Source organism: Siniperca chuatsi, linkage group LG15 (genome assembly GCF_020085105.1).
Source record: "Siniperca chuatsi isolate FFG_IHB_CAS linkage group LG15, ASM2008510v1, whole genome shotgun sequence".
Taxonomy (NCBI): domain Eukaryota; kingdom Metazoa; phylum Chordata; class Actinopteri; order Centrarchiformes; family Sinipercidae; genus Siniperca; species Siniperca chuatsi.
Window position 1 is genome coordinate 22,528,865 of NC_058056.1, and position 12,643 is coordinate 22,541,507.

General features: G+C 39.5%; 1 protein-coding gene across 1 annotated transcript; it reads right to left on the reverse strand.

The window, feature by feature from the left end:
• Positions 1 to 1,325: 1,325 nt before the first annotated feature.
• On the reverse strand, positions 1,326 to 9,202 carry tmx1 (thioredoxin-related transmembrane protein 1). Its single transcript, XM_044166477.1, has 8 exons — positions 8,908 to 9,202; positions 8,402 to 8,517; positions 7,334 to 7,379; positions 5,998 to 6,126; positions 5,741 to 5,786; positions 4,470 to 4,571; positions 4,269 to 4,335; positions 1,326 to 4,104 (listed from the first exon to the last, which is right to left on the reverse strand). Exons 1-8 carry the CDS (start codon positions 9,108 to 9,110, stop codon positions 3,863 to 3,865), a joined length of 951 nt encoding a protein of 316 aa, XP_044022412.1. The 5' UTR covers positions 9,111 to 9,202; the 3' UTR covers positions 1,326 to 3,862.
• Between the last annotated feature and the right edge of the window lie 3,441 nt (positions 9,203 to 12,643).

Below are 12,643 nucleotides of genomic sequence, written 5' to 3' on the forward strand. Positions count from 1 at the left end.
GACTGCAGGAGGACTCCACCTTGCAGCAAAGGACCAAGCTTACACCTGAACACATATGTAAACTATTAGACATCTGTCTCAACACAACCTACTTCCAATTCCGGGGACACTTCTACAGACAGATTCACGGTTGTGCTATGGGCTCTCCGGTCTCTCCCATTGTGGCCAACCTGTACATGGAACAGTTTGAGAAGAAGGCATTATCCTCGCTCCCGGGCACACCACCAAGTCATTGGTACCGTTACGTGGATGACACCTTTGTGAAAATCAAGAAACAAGACTTGGAAGCGCTTCTCAGAGCATATTAATACGGTGGACCCCAACATCAAGTTCACGCGTGAGGATGCAAAAGAGAACCGCTTGGCCTTTCTTGATTGTTCTACTCTCAGAGGAGAGGACGGAAAGCTCCAGATAGAAGTGTACAGGAAACCAACACATACGGATCAATACCTGCTCTTTGACTCACACCATCCACTACAGCACAAGCTGGGTGTAATCCGACATTACAGCACAGAGCCAAAGAAGTGCCCACAGGCTCAGAGGGTAAGAAGAAAGAGGAAAGGCATGTCCAGAATGCACTCTCAGCCTGTGGTTATCCTACTTGGGCTATCAACAAAGTTAAAAGAGCCAAAAACAGGACAAAAGTGTAACTGAACCAAGAAGGAACGGTGTCTCCATTCCTTATGTGTCTGGACTGTCTGAAAAACTACAAAGGATCTTTAGACAGCACGATGTTCCTGTCTTCTTTAAACCAGGCAACACTTTAAGACAGAAACTCGTTCACCCTAAGGACAGGTTACCCACACAGAAACAGAGCAATGTTGTCTACTCCATTCAGTGCAGTGAGGAAAACTGCAAAGAACGGTACATAGGCGAAACCAAACAGCCACTTCACAAAAGACTTTATCAGCACAGACGACACGCTAACTCAGGATTACAGAGCGCCGTGCATTTGCATTTAAAAGCTACAAACCACACATTTGAAGACAGCGAGGTGAAGATTCTTAGTAGAGAGAAGAGTTGGTTTGAACGGGCGTCAAGGAAGCCATTTTTGTGAAGAAAGAGAACCCCTCTTTGAACAGAAATGGTGGTCTGAGATTTAATCTGCCCAAAGTATTTTGGCAAATGTTTCTCCAAATATTTGATACTTGTTTATTTTTCAGGATGTTCCCGGAGCTGTCTCGGCACCATCTACAGTTCAAATGTTTTCCAGCTGTGAGCAACTCTACTATTTCCTTCTTTGTGCATCACTGATGAATATAAATACTGGTGGTTCATATTCGTGTCAGTTAACTATTGGAAGCAACACAAGTAGCAAAAGAGAGTTTTCAGAGTTAACCCTTTATTCGAAGAAATGTTCAAACAATGAAGGAGAACAGCCGGCTCAGAGTAAAGTGTGAATGCTACAAGCCATACATAGTGGTCGGGTAAAAAATTACAACCTGTTTCAACCGTCACTGAAATGAGTAATTTGCATTTTGTGAAATAGAAAGCAACATAAAAATAAATCGAGGTCTATGCCAGTCACTAAAAGCTCCATCGAAATAACAGAGTGAAATGTGTCACACACACACACACACACACACACACACACACACACACACACCTTTTTGCTCTACAAGACTGAAGTGGATACAGGCTGTGCTTCAAGTGGCATTAATATTTGAAAAATATGCGTAAAAATGCCAATTTGTTCATGATTTCAGTGAGAAACAAATGCACACAAAAATGGCACTCATTTAGATAAATTACCATCAGAAGTTCAGGTTTAATTTGACGTTTTGAGCCTAAAATAAGTCCAGTTAAAAGTGGTTAAAACAAGATTACAGTGGGATGAATTATGCCTCCCTTTGTCGAGCAGACAGATTTATTCTGGTCCTCTTGCTGTTCCACAAAGCAGAGCAGTGTTAGGACGTACATTCCAGACTTCTCTCTGTATATAACAATATATAAAAGGGAGTCCCTAAATTATTCCTCTCTTTAAATGTATTACGGCATGCATATACTGTACTGTAGACCTACTGACAGGTCGACAACACATCGAGGTTGTTCGAGTAAACATTATGCTTTAATAATTAGAGAATCACAAATAAACAAAAAAATGTTTTAATAAAAACTGAAATAAAACCATTGGTTGATTGTATGATACATTATGGGGACATACAGTATCTACAGAACAACATTCACCAGGCCTTTTATATTTGGAGTGGGTATAGTTCTTTTTTTAATCAGCATCTACCTGGCGTGGTCTAGTTTTCTGAAGAGTGCAGCTCAGTCAACGTTCTGGTGCGATTATTGAGCAAAAAACAAATGCTGTAAGAAGGGATCCTGCCCCATACGTACCTGTGCCCAGAGGATGCACACTTAACACGGACTGAGGAAAACGACAGGGCTGAAATTTAAACCTCGGTGTTCCATGTTGAAGTTATAATTCGTATAAACCAAATTTATAAACCAAACCCTGTTTTTAATAACATTTATGATCTGCATTTTTCTACAGCCATTCAATGTATTTACATTCTGTAATTACTACTATATATTGATCAGTAGTTTCCATTGTTTGTGGCAGAGTCTGCCATTGCCTCACTGGATTCACAAGGAAGCAGGCATGCGTGTAATCCAGAGTTACTGTTTTTCATTTTATGTCATTGGTATCCGCCTTTGTTCACTGTTCACTCTCCTAACACTGTAGCTGAGCTGTATTTAGTTACTGCTAATACACACCAAACATTTCCAACTGCTGCGGCTTCACATTAAAAGCATTCATCTGGGCACTCAAGGGGTGGATTTTATTGGAAAGCAATGTATTTGTCACTAAGGTTAGCAGTGACCATGACTGTTTATCAAAAATGCGTCTACAAAACAAGAGAGCAGTCATTTGCAATATTTTTTTCATCAGTGGATTTTAATTTTTGCAAGGGAGTAATGGAACAAGAAGGAGCAGCCACAGAGAGCTCTTAGATGAAGAGTGGCAAGCAACAGGCTCCACACCTCCAACTTCTAAGCAAGATAACCGACTTTACTGTGTCCTGCGGTTATGTGGAAAACTATTCACGCTGTCTGCAGCATGAAATCAGATTGCGGTTGCAGTTATTATTGACCGTCTTTTTGGCTGCACTGTAAACAGATACACCAGTCGCTCTTCTGTTGTATTTCTGACAAAGGTGCAGCTGCTCAACAAGTGTTTGCTGACGTATTAAACCGCACTTGCTGTTACCACGGTAACCACGGGCGTCACCAAATCAACCAGGAATTAAATCTTAAGGTTTACAACTGTAACATTTTTGGGGCCCTTTCTTTTCCCTCTTTTCTCCATTATGCACTGAATGTCGAATGGTGTGTGAACATTGTTACGTTGGGTTGAACTGTCAGGGTTTGTAAAATATATGCAACATAAAATAACCGTATGTATACATCAGCTGAAGAGTAAAATTTAACAAAATAAACTTCAAACGCAAGGCTGGTATAATAATTCTGAGATAAACATATAATAAAACACACAAATCTTTAAAAAATGATGCATAGCATAAACAACTTTGCAAAATCCATCTCTACTGCACTTCATACCTAAACGTCAGCCAGGCGATTTGTTTCAGGTGTCAGGAGTGTTTTTGCTTTTTCCAGGTGGAGCCTGCTGCTCAGGTGGAGAGAGCGGCAGTGAGAGTCTAAAGCGCTCCCTTCGAAAAAAAGGGAAGGAGAAGAAAAGAAGTGAGGTGTCTGCAGGCTCAGAAAAGGAGGAAGAGGAGGAGAAGGGGAGGTTTAGGGCTCCCTGCTGTAAACACTGCTGCTTGGGACCAAGGCTCCTCCGACTCTGCTGACTACACGGCGCTCTTCTCAAAAGGAGTAGGGGCCATGTGACTCTCTAGGTATCCTCCTCATCCACCTCCTCACGGTTGCCCACCACCCTCTTCCTCAGAGCTTCATCAGACAAAGCCTGTCCCTTAGGTTCTGGGCGGCCCTCTGGGGAACCTCTCCTCCTGCTCCAGACATCATCCTGGTCGCCATCCTGCTCTTCTTCCTCTTCATCGTCGTCTTCCTCGCCGTCAGCCTCATGTTCGTCCTCTTGTCGTTGGAGCAACCTCGCCTGCTGCATTGTCTGTTTTTCTGCAGAATAACATTTAGAACAACAGTCAGTGACCATTCATAAACCAGTAACAAACACAACCTGACTACTAGTACATTTGTTATCTATCCGTGTCTGTATCTATATGTATATATAAGATAAATGTGTAGTAAAGCAGTATTCAGTATAATCATATGAAACTTACTCTGGTAGTAATCTGAAGAAGAAAATCGTCGTGAGGGGAAGACAAAATCTGCGATGAACACCAGCAACTGCGAAGACAAGACAACAATAACCATTAATTCATTGGCAATGCATGCGTTTTTACTTAATGCACACTGTAAGAGCATTCACTAGAGTTTCACTGTTTTTAAAAATCATGTCTAAGTGCTGCACAAGTACTCACCAGTCCCAATGCAAGGCCAGAGAACAGAGTGGCCAAGCCAAAGATAACGTAAGATCCCCAAACAGGAATCCCGAGATGCTCTGTCATGTAGTTATGACAACGCTGGAAAACAAAAAAATATTTTTATTTGAGGCTGCGGTGAATTACAGGTCTGAAACCACGCTAAATTCACAGCAGAATTTACATACAGCCTGGTGGCAATTTTTTTTGATTCTGTGACCTTTCCTTTGGCGCCATCATCAGGCCACACTTTCAATTTTAAATAATGTTTCTAGACAACAAGCCATAAATATATAGCCCTCTGTAAACCTGCACCAGTGAAGTGATATGAGCTCATTTTTGCAAATCCTGTATATAAACAAAACAACATGATTTATGATTATAAAATGCCAAAATGTGTTATCTGTAACAGTATTATTTGTGCACATAGGGTACATCATTGCATTAACTGCAGCAGTGCTTTTGGATTTGACAGATATGACACAGACTAACAAGTATCTGTGTAGCCAAAGCCTTATATATCTTATTCCTCTGTGCAACAGACCTCCATTAAATCTATTAAAAACACATCAATGAGCCACACTGTTGCACTGGGTTGTTCCCTCATTATGATGAACACAGGCACTGTACTTTAGTTTGATTCAATCTCACAAACACCGTCCAACTGCCAGAAATACTCACAAGAGCACCAAACGTGTATTAATCTGCAGCTTAAAATAGTCCCCAACAATTGCACCATTTACTCCTGTTTGAGTACTGTTTGCTAAAAATTACAGTGTCCAGCTATTTTGAAATGAAATGAAACTATATACTTATGAACTGTTTTTGAAGATGTATCTTTTCATGGGCTTGGGGCTGAGAGCCACAGACAGGCAGGGGACATTGGAAAGTATTGAGAGACTAACACACTGCTGGTTTTGGTCTTTTCATGGGATTTGTTGACAATAAAATAAATAATGCCAGCCTCATCCTTTAAATTAAAAAACCTCAGACATTGGGGAGGATGATTTATTTGAACAGCTGTATATGTTTCCTGTAAGTTTAGCCTTCTGTCCTAATATGCATTGTCTGCGCTACATGTGTGGTCAATTGGCCTACATTTTTGTCTATTGTGTCAGCCCTGTATCCTGTAAAACTGTTTTCTTTTTTCTTTCTTTTTTAAAAACACACCAGTCTAATTTTCTCATGCATTTTGTGAAATAAATACCTTCCTATAAATAATAACCTACATGTTGACAGTCAGCACTACCAAGAGTGAAATCCTCACTTACCCGGATAAACATGGAGAGCTTGAACAAAGCAGACATTGAATTCATTCTGCCAAAAGGGGAGGAAACGACAGCATGTAATTTAACACAGATTTGTCAAACTGGGCTAGCAGGGCATGTATCTAATGTTGTTTTATGTCATTTCAAAAACAAGTACAACCGTGATACAAACCACCGGACTGTCACTAAGATGAGAGTTTTGCAGAGAAATCGTCATTATCATTTAATCATCATTATCACCGTCATAACTGTAAACTCACAGAAACGAAGATGGCCCCAACCAAGAGGAAACTGGCTCCACTGCTTTCCATTTCTGCTCATCAACGAAGCTGAGGAAGTCCTCTTTAGTGCGAGCTCCCTGGTACTTCCGGAAGACGCCATCCTTACAGCTGAAACACAAACACAGAAACAAACATTTTAGTCACTTGCAGTGTTTCATCCCGACGCACATGACCCACATTTTCTGTGATGAAAATCTCATGGACTGACACATAAAAACATTTGTGTGTTTAGCTGCTGTGATACTGACAGAGTGTGACAGTCTATGTTGAGTGACAGCCAACAGAATAAGAAAGCAAAATGGCCGATTAGACCAGTGGTATAACAACCAAAATATCTGCAAGTAAGCCATCAGTTTAAATGATAAATCTAAATTAGGGGGAAACAATACATTTTGAAAAGTATATAGCCACAATCTGAAGATTGCAAATTTGGGGATTTTGACTTAAATATGCGTTTTTAAAGACCAAAAATTACTTTTACAATGAAAAAGCAAAATGAAACTCAGCCATCACAAGATTTGTTCAAAAGGCTGCTGGTGGTATTGCTTCACAGCTGGTTCTTACATGCTGGTTTATTCTTTATTTGGATCCCCATTAGCTTCCACAAAGTGGTCGCTAGTCTTCCTGGGGTCCACACAAAAACAATAATACAAACAATAAAACAAAACAACAACAATTTAAAATCAAACAGTATCAATAAGACAACAAAAGGAAAAACAAGCTAAATATAAATCTAACAAGTGATTTTCTGTTACTGATTATTGTTGGTGTTACATTTGGTAAGACTCTTTCTGGTTGACAGTGAGGACTGAAATAGTGCTGAAGTGATAATCAAGAAAACGAATCAGAAAAAATTTTGAGAATGAATTAACAATTTAAGTCATTTATAAAGCAGAAAAGCAAATATTTCACTGGTTCTACCGTCTCAAAAAGGGAGGATTTGCTGTTTTTTCTCCGATTTATTTTATTCTGTTAGTTTAATCACTAATTAGATTTTTTATGGTTTAACAACTTTTGATCTGCATTTTCACAAATGTGGCGTATTTCAGAAACTTACACTGTATTTAAGCTAACAAATGCTAAGTTTACTTCCCCTTACTGATGATTATATTCAAGCAAATTATGCAAAACAACAAGACATATAGTCTTCACAGAAGAACAGAGAATTGGTGAGCTAAAAGTATATGAGATTCTCTACTTAGTTAAACCCACTTGATCATTTTCTTTCAAGATGGTGCACATCAGCATTACATACACCACAAGCAGCCACACAAAAGATGAAGCAATAAAAAACACAAAATAACAGAGAACTTACTGGTAAATAGTAGGAAGTGAAGTGATGATGAATCGCCCACTCAGACCTAACAGAGGAAGGAGGCGAGTACAGTCAGTGTGCAAGAAGAACATTATGACTCATAAGTAAAGTGAAATGAATTTCAGACTTGGCAGACGGGTTGAATTAATGTCTGATAACAGCTACAGTACACCAGTGGCTAACATTAATATTGACATTTTGTACAAGACTGGAAAAAAAAACTTAACACACAATACAGTAACATAAAGTAGCCCTGCCGTCAATACCACTTTGTTGAAGATCATACTGATCTTTTTAGCCTTTTTCAGGCTTAGTTTGTTGTGTTGTTAACCAAATAACCGTCTTTCAGTCAATATTTTGATTCTGCATGTGACCACTGTTCCTGTATACTAGAGCAGTTTTCCTATTGATAAGCATACTGTCAGGTGAGACAATATCATGTTACTAAATTACATTTACAGAGGATTTTAACTGGTATAAAACTGAGTAACTCTGCCTTTTTAAATGTAATATTAAGTAGTACATAAATACCTGAACTGCTAGTGTATCTTTAGCAAACACTACAAAATTACAGTCTATTCACTGTGCAATAAATCATACCTTCATTAAAGTTATAATGAAGTTTTTTGTTAAAACTGTTTTAAGAGAGGTGTTGTCTCGACTTTAAGGTCATTTTGGAGGAGGTATTTTGTAATGCTGCTGAATTGTATTGCATTAAACTGAGATGCGTCAATGGAAATGTGGTGGCGAAAGTATTTGAAACACACCCTATAACATCCAGTTGTTACATTACATTACGAGAAGAAACGTCTCACAAGTACCGACTGCATCATCAAAGATAACAGTGGTGACAAGGCTGCTGAAATATAGCCAACATATCTCTAAAACTGGACACTATAAGCCTCACCTAACTGGTGTTTACTGCAGAGCTGTTGTAACTTGTTTTGCCTATTTTGTTCTGCTAGTTAGTAATGAATGGACATCCTGCACTGGCATGAAAGCTTTGTTTTGTTATGTATGTAGGAGTCACAGTGTAGCTGCCAGCTGGGAAAGGTCATTCAGGCCTACCGGGTTGATCTGTCACGTCCACCTTGGCTATGTTGACCCCCATGTCCTCCCCCCAGTTTGCAAACTCCTTCCACACCGGCTGGAGCTGCTGGCATGCTGGACACCAGGGTGCGTAGCTGAGGGATATCAAGTTTCACATGTAAAGCCTCAGATAAACTGCACAATCACTCACATGAACGTGTAACTAATCAATGAGTACAAGCTGAAATGTACTGCTGACCCGATTGTGCACATTAGCATTTACTTAGTTACTTAGCAAACTGGCTATCATACAACTCTGTGGTAATCTGGTTAGCTAAAGATGGCAGCTGTTAGCATAGCTAGACATTTTAGCAACTCGTCAGGACTAAATGACAGGCAGACAGGATGATAATAATAAGATAGGACAGAGAATTTAGGCTTGAATCTGGCCGGAAATGGCAAATCATGCCCTGTTTCTACGAGCTCAAAATAGCTAAGTTAACTGACAAGCTAGCTAGCCGATTAGCCGCTAGCAAGATACTGACAATTCAATCATCCATTCTCCCGTCAGGATTTCCTCCCAGTTGCCGTCGGTCACTTCTCTGAGGCTGTCCGGCTTTGCCGAAACTGGCAGCGACGTTAAATAAACCACCAGGAATAAAGAGCATATCCATGAGCGGTGTTTTGCTTCCCGTGTTGAAGAAAACATTGTGGTGCCTGCACTGCTACTCGCTAGCAAACACGCCATGTCTGTCTGATGTTTGAGACAGCTCGCTCACTTCCGGTCTGAGCCCCAACGTCCGAGTCAGGTGGTTAGTTTTTAACTGAGGACAGGATGTGTAAGTGAAATTATCTTTCGAAAATCCAGATAAAATGAGAAGCTGTCGCTCGTAAAACCGCAAAGACAGCATGACATTTCCCTATACAAATGTTAGCATATAAGGGTGATAATGGCAGATGTCTTTATGTCGTTCCTCTTTTTACATAAATTACTGTTAAATTATTTCAACTAAAGGCAGTAAAGTAGCTTGTCAAGTCACTTATTGTAAACGTTTATTACCAGCAGGTGGTGCTATTGTGCCTAAAATAACTCAGAAAGGAGGTAGATGACTGTTGCATGTGAGAGAAAATGTAGATGTATGAATGTATTATAGACTGTATATATCCAGGTATATATTCACATAGCATGCTGTAGTGAATGCCTCTGTGTATATGTGAGAAAAGAGAGTATGGCTGCAACTAAAAGTCAAAATAGTGACAAATGCCCACTACAAGTTCTTTAAATGTCTTTTTTTGTCTGATTAACAGTCCAACAACCAAAGATATACAATTTATAAAGATATAAAGCAGAGAAAAGCAGTAAATCTACACTTGAGAAGCTGTAACATGAGAATGCTTGTAATTTTTGCTTGAATAAATGCGTAAAATGTGTTGCTGTTTCAGCTCTACTGTATGTTTAAGCTGTATGGAGCAGTATGGGCTCATTAATGGAAAAACTACTGAGTGAACACAAATTAAATCAGAGCGTTAAAGAATCTGCAAGTCATGGTTTGAGGTGCAGATTAATAGGTTTATGCTCCTGGTGAATTTTGTTTTGATCCAAGAGGAAGTGTGTCCTTTGCTCGGTATCTTCAAAGCTGCATGCAGTGTTTTTCATTTTGCATCCGCACATGCAAAAACCCACTGAGAGCAGAGTAAAATCCATTTGATTTGACCTGGAGGTGAAGTGCAATCCTATTAGACCCTAACTGTTAAGAAAATATCATCTCATATTGTCAAGTACTTAGAATCTGCTAAAACATACATCCATCAATCCATTCATTTCCAGTCACATTTCTGGGGTGCAGTGGCAGCAGGTTAAGCAGACATCCTTCTTTCCAGCCATGTCCCCTAACAGGTGTTTCCAGAATAGATGGGATATAATTCCTTCAGCGAGTTCTGGATCTTTATCCGAGGTCTGTTATTATGATTATTATTTGCCCAGGATGCCTTCCTGTGGATGCCTCTGCAGGGAGGCAATCCTGACATTCAGGCATCCTGATCAGATGCCTGAACCACTTGTACTTCTTTTAATGTGAAGGAGCGGTGGTTCTACTCGTGATTTTTCCAGATATGTAAGTTCCTCAACGGGTAGATTCAGATGTTTAATATTTTTATCTTAATAGAGCAGTCTGAGTTAGCCTGTTGATGGCTCATATTAGCTTTGGAATGCATTTTTGCACAGAACGAGGACTGTGGATGTTTTCTTCCATTTTTTACAGTGAAGTCCAGCTAGGGAGGGATCGCTTCATGGCTAGTATGTAAGAATGATTACAGCTGTCAATAACACCTTCATATCATGGCATGTGAGTCAGATAGATTTGAAAGAAATCCTAACCTGTCCTTTAAGCCAATGGTTCCCAATCTTCCTGGCTTGTGACCCCTTAAAACCAGTGGTGGCACTAAACTAAGTGCATTTTATCCTACTGTTTATTGTACTTTTTTACTCCACTAAATTTATTTACTTTACTTTTTACTTTGCAGATTAATTTTATTAATAATAAATATAAATCAATTAATAAATTCTGATATATTATTATAGCAGCAGTATATAAAGTAGCCTAATTGAAATTAGCCCCACCCTTACCAGCTGTAACATTAAAGTGATGTACACATTAATGCACCACTAATTATAATCCAGTAATATATATGGTTCTGAAATGGGCCATTCTGCATAATGAGTACTATTAATTTTGGTTCTTTAAAATTGCAACAGAGTATTTTTACTCTGCAGTATTGCTACTTTTACTTAAGTAAAATATCGTAATACTTTTTCCAACACTGCTTAAAACAATTTCTACTTACAACCCCTCTCATTGGTTGCATATGTCCAGTTCAACCAAAGACAGATTTGTTATATTAGAATAATTTCAAATTTATTAGAGTCCCAAAGAAGTAAAATTAGCCTGCAAGAATAAAGCAAGATTAGATGGCATCTAAAAAGATAAACATAAGTTTGTGTAGCTAATATGCTTTTATCTGCTTTCCTCTTCTGTTAATCATCTCATCACCGGAGTCACAATTTATCTTGTGTAACTTTAACCTGTCCCTGAGGATGACACTGCAAGAGAAAACATACATCGGCTTCTTATATCCACATTGTCTTTCTTTTGGTCACTACCCAGAGATCATAAACATAAGTGATGGCTGAAACATAAATTGACTGAAAATCTCAATTAGCTTCTTCAGCAGGACTTCAAGTATTTCATCTTTTTTGCCGAAAGAAAATACTGAGAGCAGATTTCGGTCAGAGCACAGACCAGGCCAACAATTTGCTCCCAAAACCCACAAATCTACCTTCACTCTCAAATCTTGACCTGCAGATTGACAGCTTGAATTAGTTTTTTGTGTTTTGTCACTTATGAATGCCCATATCTTTGAGTGTGTGTGTGTGTGTGTGTGTGTGTGTTTAAGAGAGTGAGCAAGTCAATCAGCCTGCCTGTGTTTCTCTGCATGAGAGGATTTGACTCTGAGTGAATCTGCAGAATGAGAGCAGTTATTATTGCTGGGAACCTGCAGGCAGATTGCAATGGCAGCCAGTTATCAGTGCACCTCACACTCTAAAAATACCCTCCAGATGACATCCTTTTGTGCCCCTACCATCGCCCCCTTTCTCCAGCCATCAGCTCTGCTTCACTTACAGCGCAAAATGAATCTCCTTCCTTTTTCTGCTCCTTCAGCTTAATGTGGCAGTGAGGAAAATAAGTGGCAGACCGGGGAGTTGTAATGCTGTTTCGTGTTGTTATCTCAAACTCCGTTACTTTGCTCTGGCTGCTGCCGGTTGGCTGCAGGAACACTGTGGCATTTCCACTCATGTTGATTGTCGATCTGTCTGTCCAACACTTCAGTCCAAAGTTAAATATCTTGATGATATCCGGATGAATTGCCATGAAATTTGGCACAGCCAGTCACAGTCGTGGATGAACTTTACGTTGGTAATACACCTCGACTTTTAATCATTTTTTTTCATAACTCTAACAGTAATGGTGTCTTCAAGTGGGCTAAGAATGTATCTGAAAGACCTGCTGATGTGATAAGACGTTGCTACCACAAACAAACACACACTCGGCTGTAGAAGATTTTTCTAATTTTACATTTAATTTGCTGTTGATTAAACCGTTGATGGCTGGCCAGAGGCTGATTGTTGCCATGGTTACTGCTCTGCTACAGTGCAGCCTGCGAATGCCAGTTAAATACAATGGCTGCAGTCCTTAAAACTTTTTTCTATATGAATATTTTGGG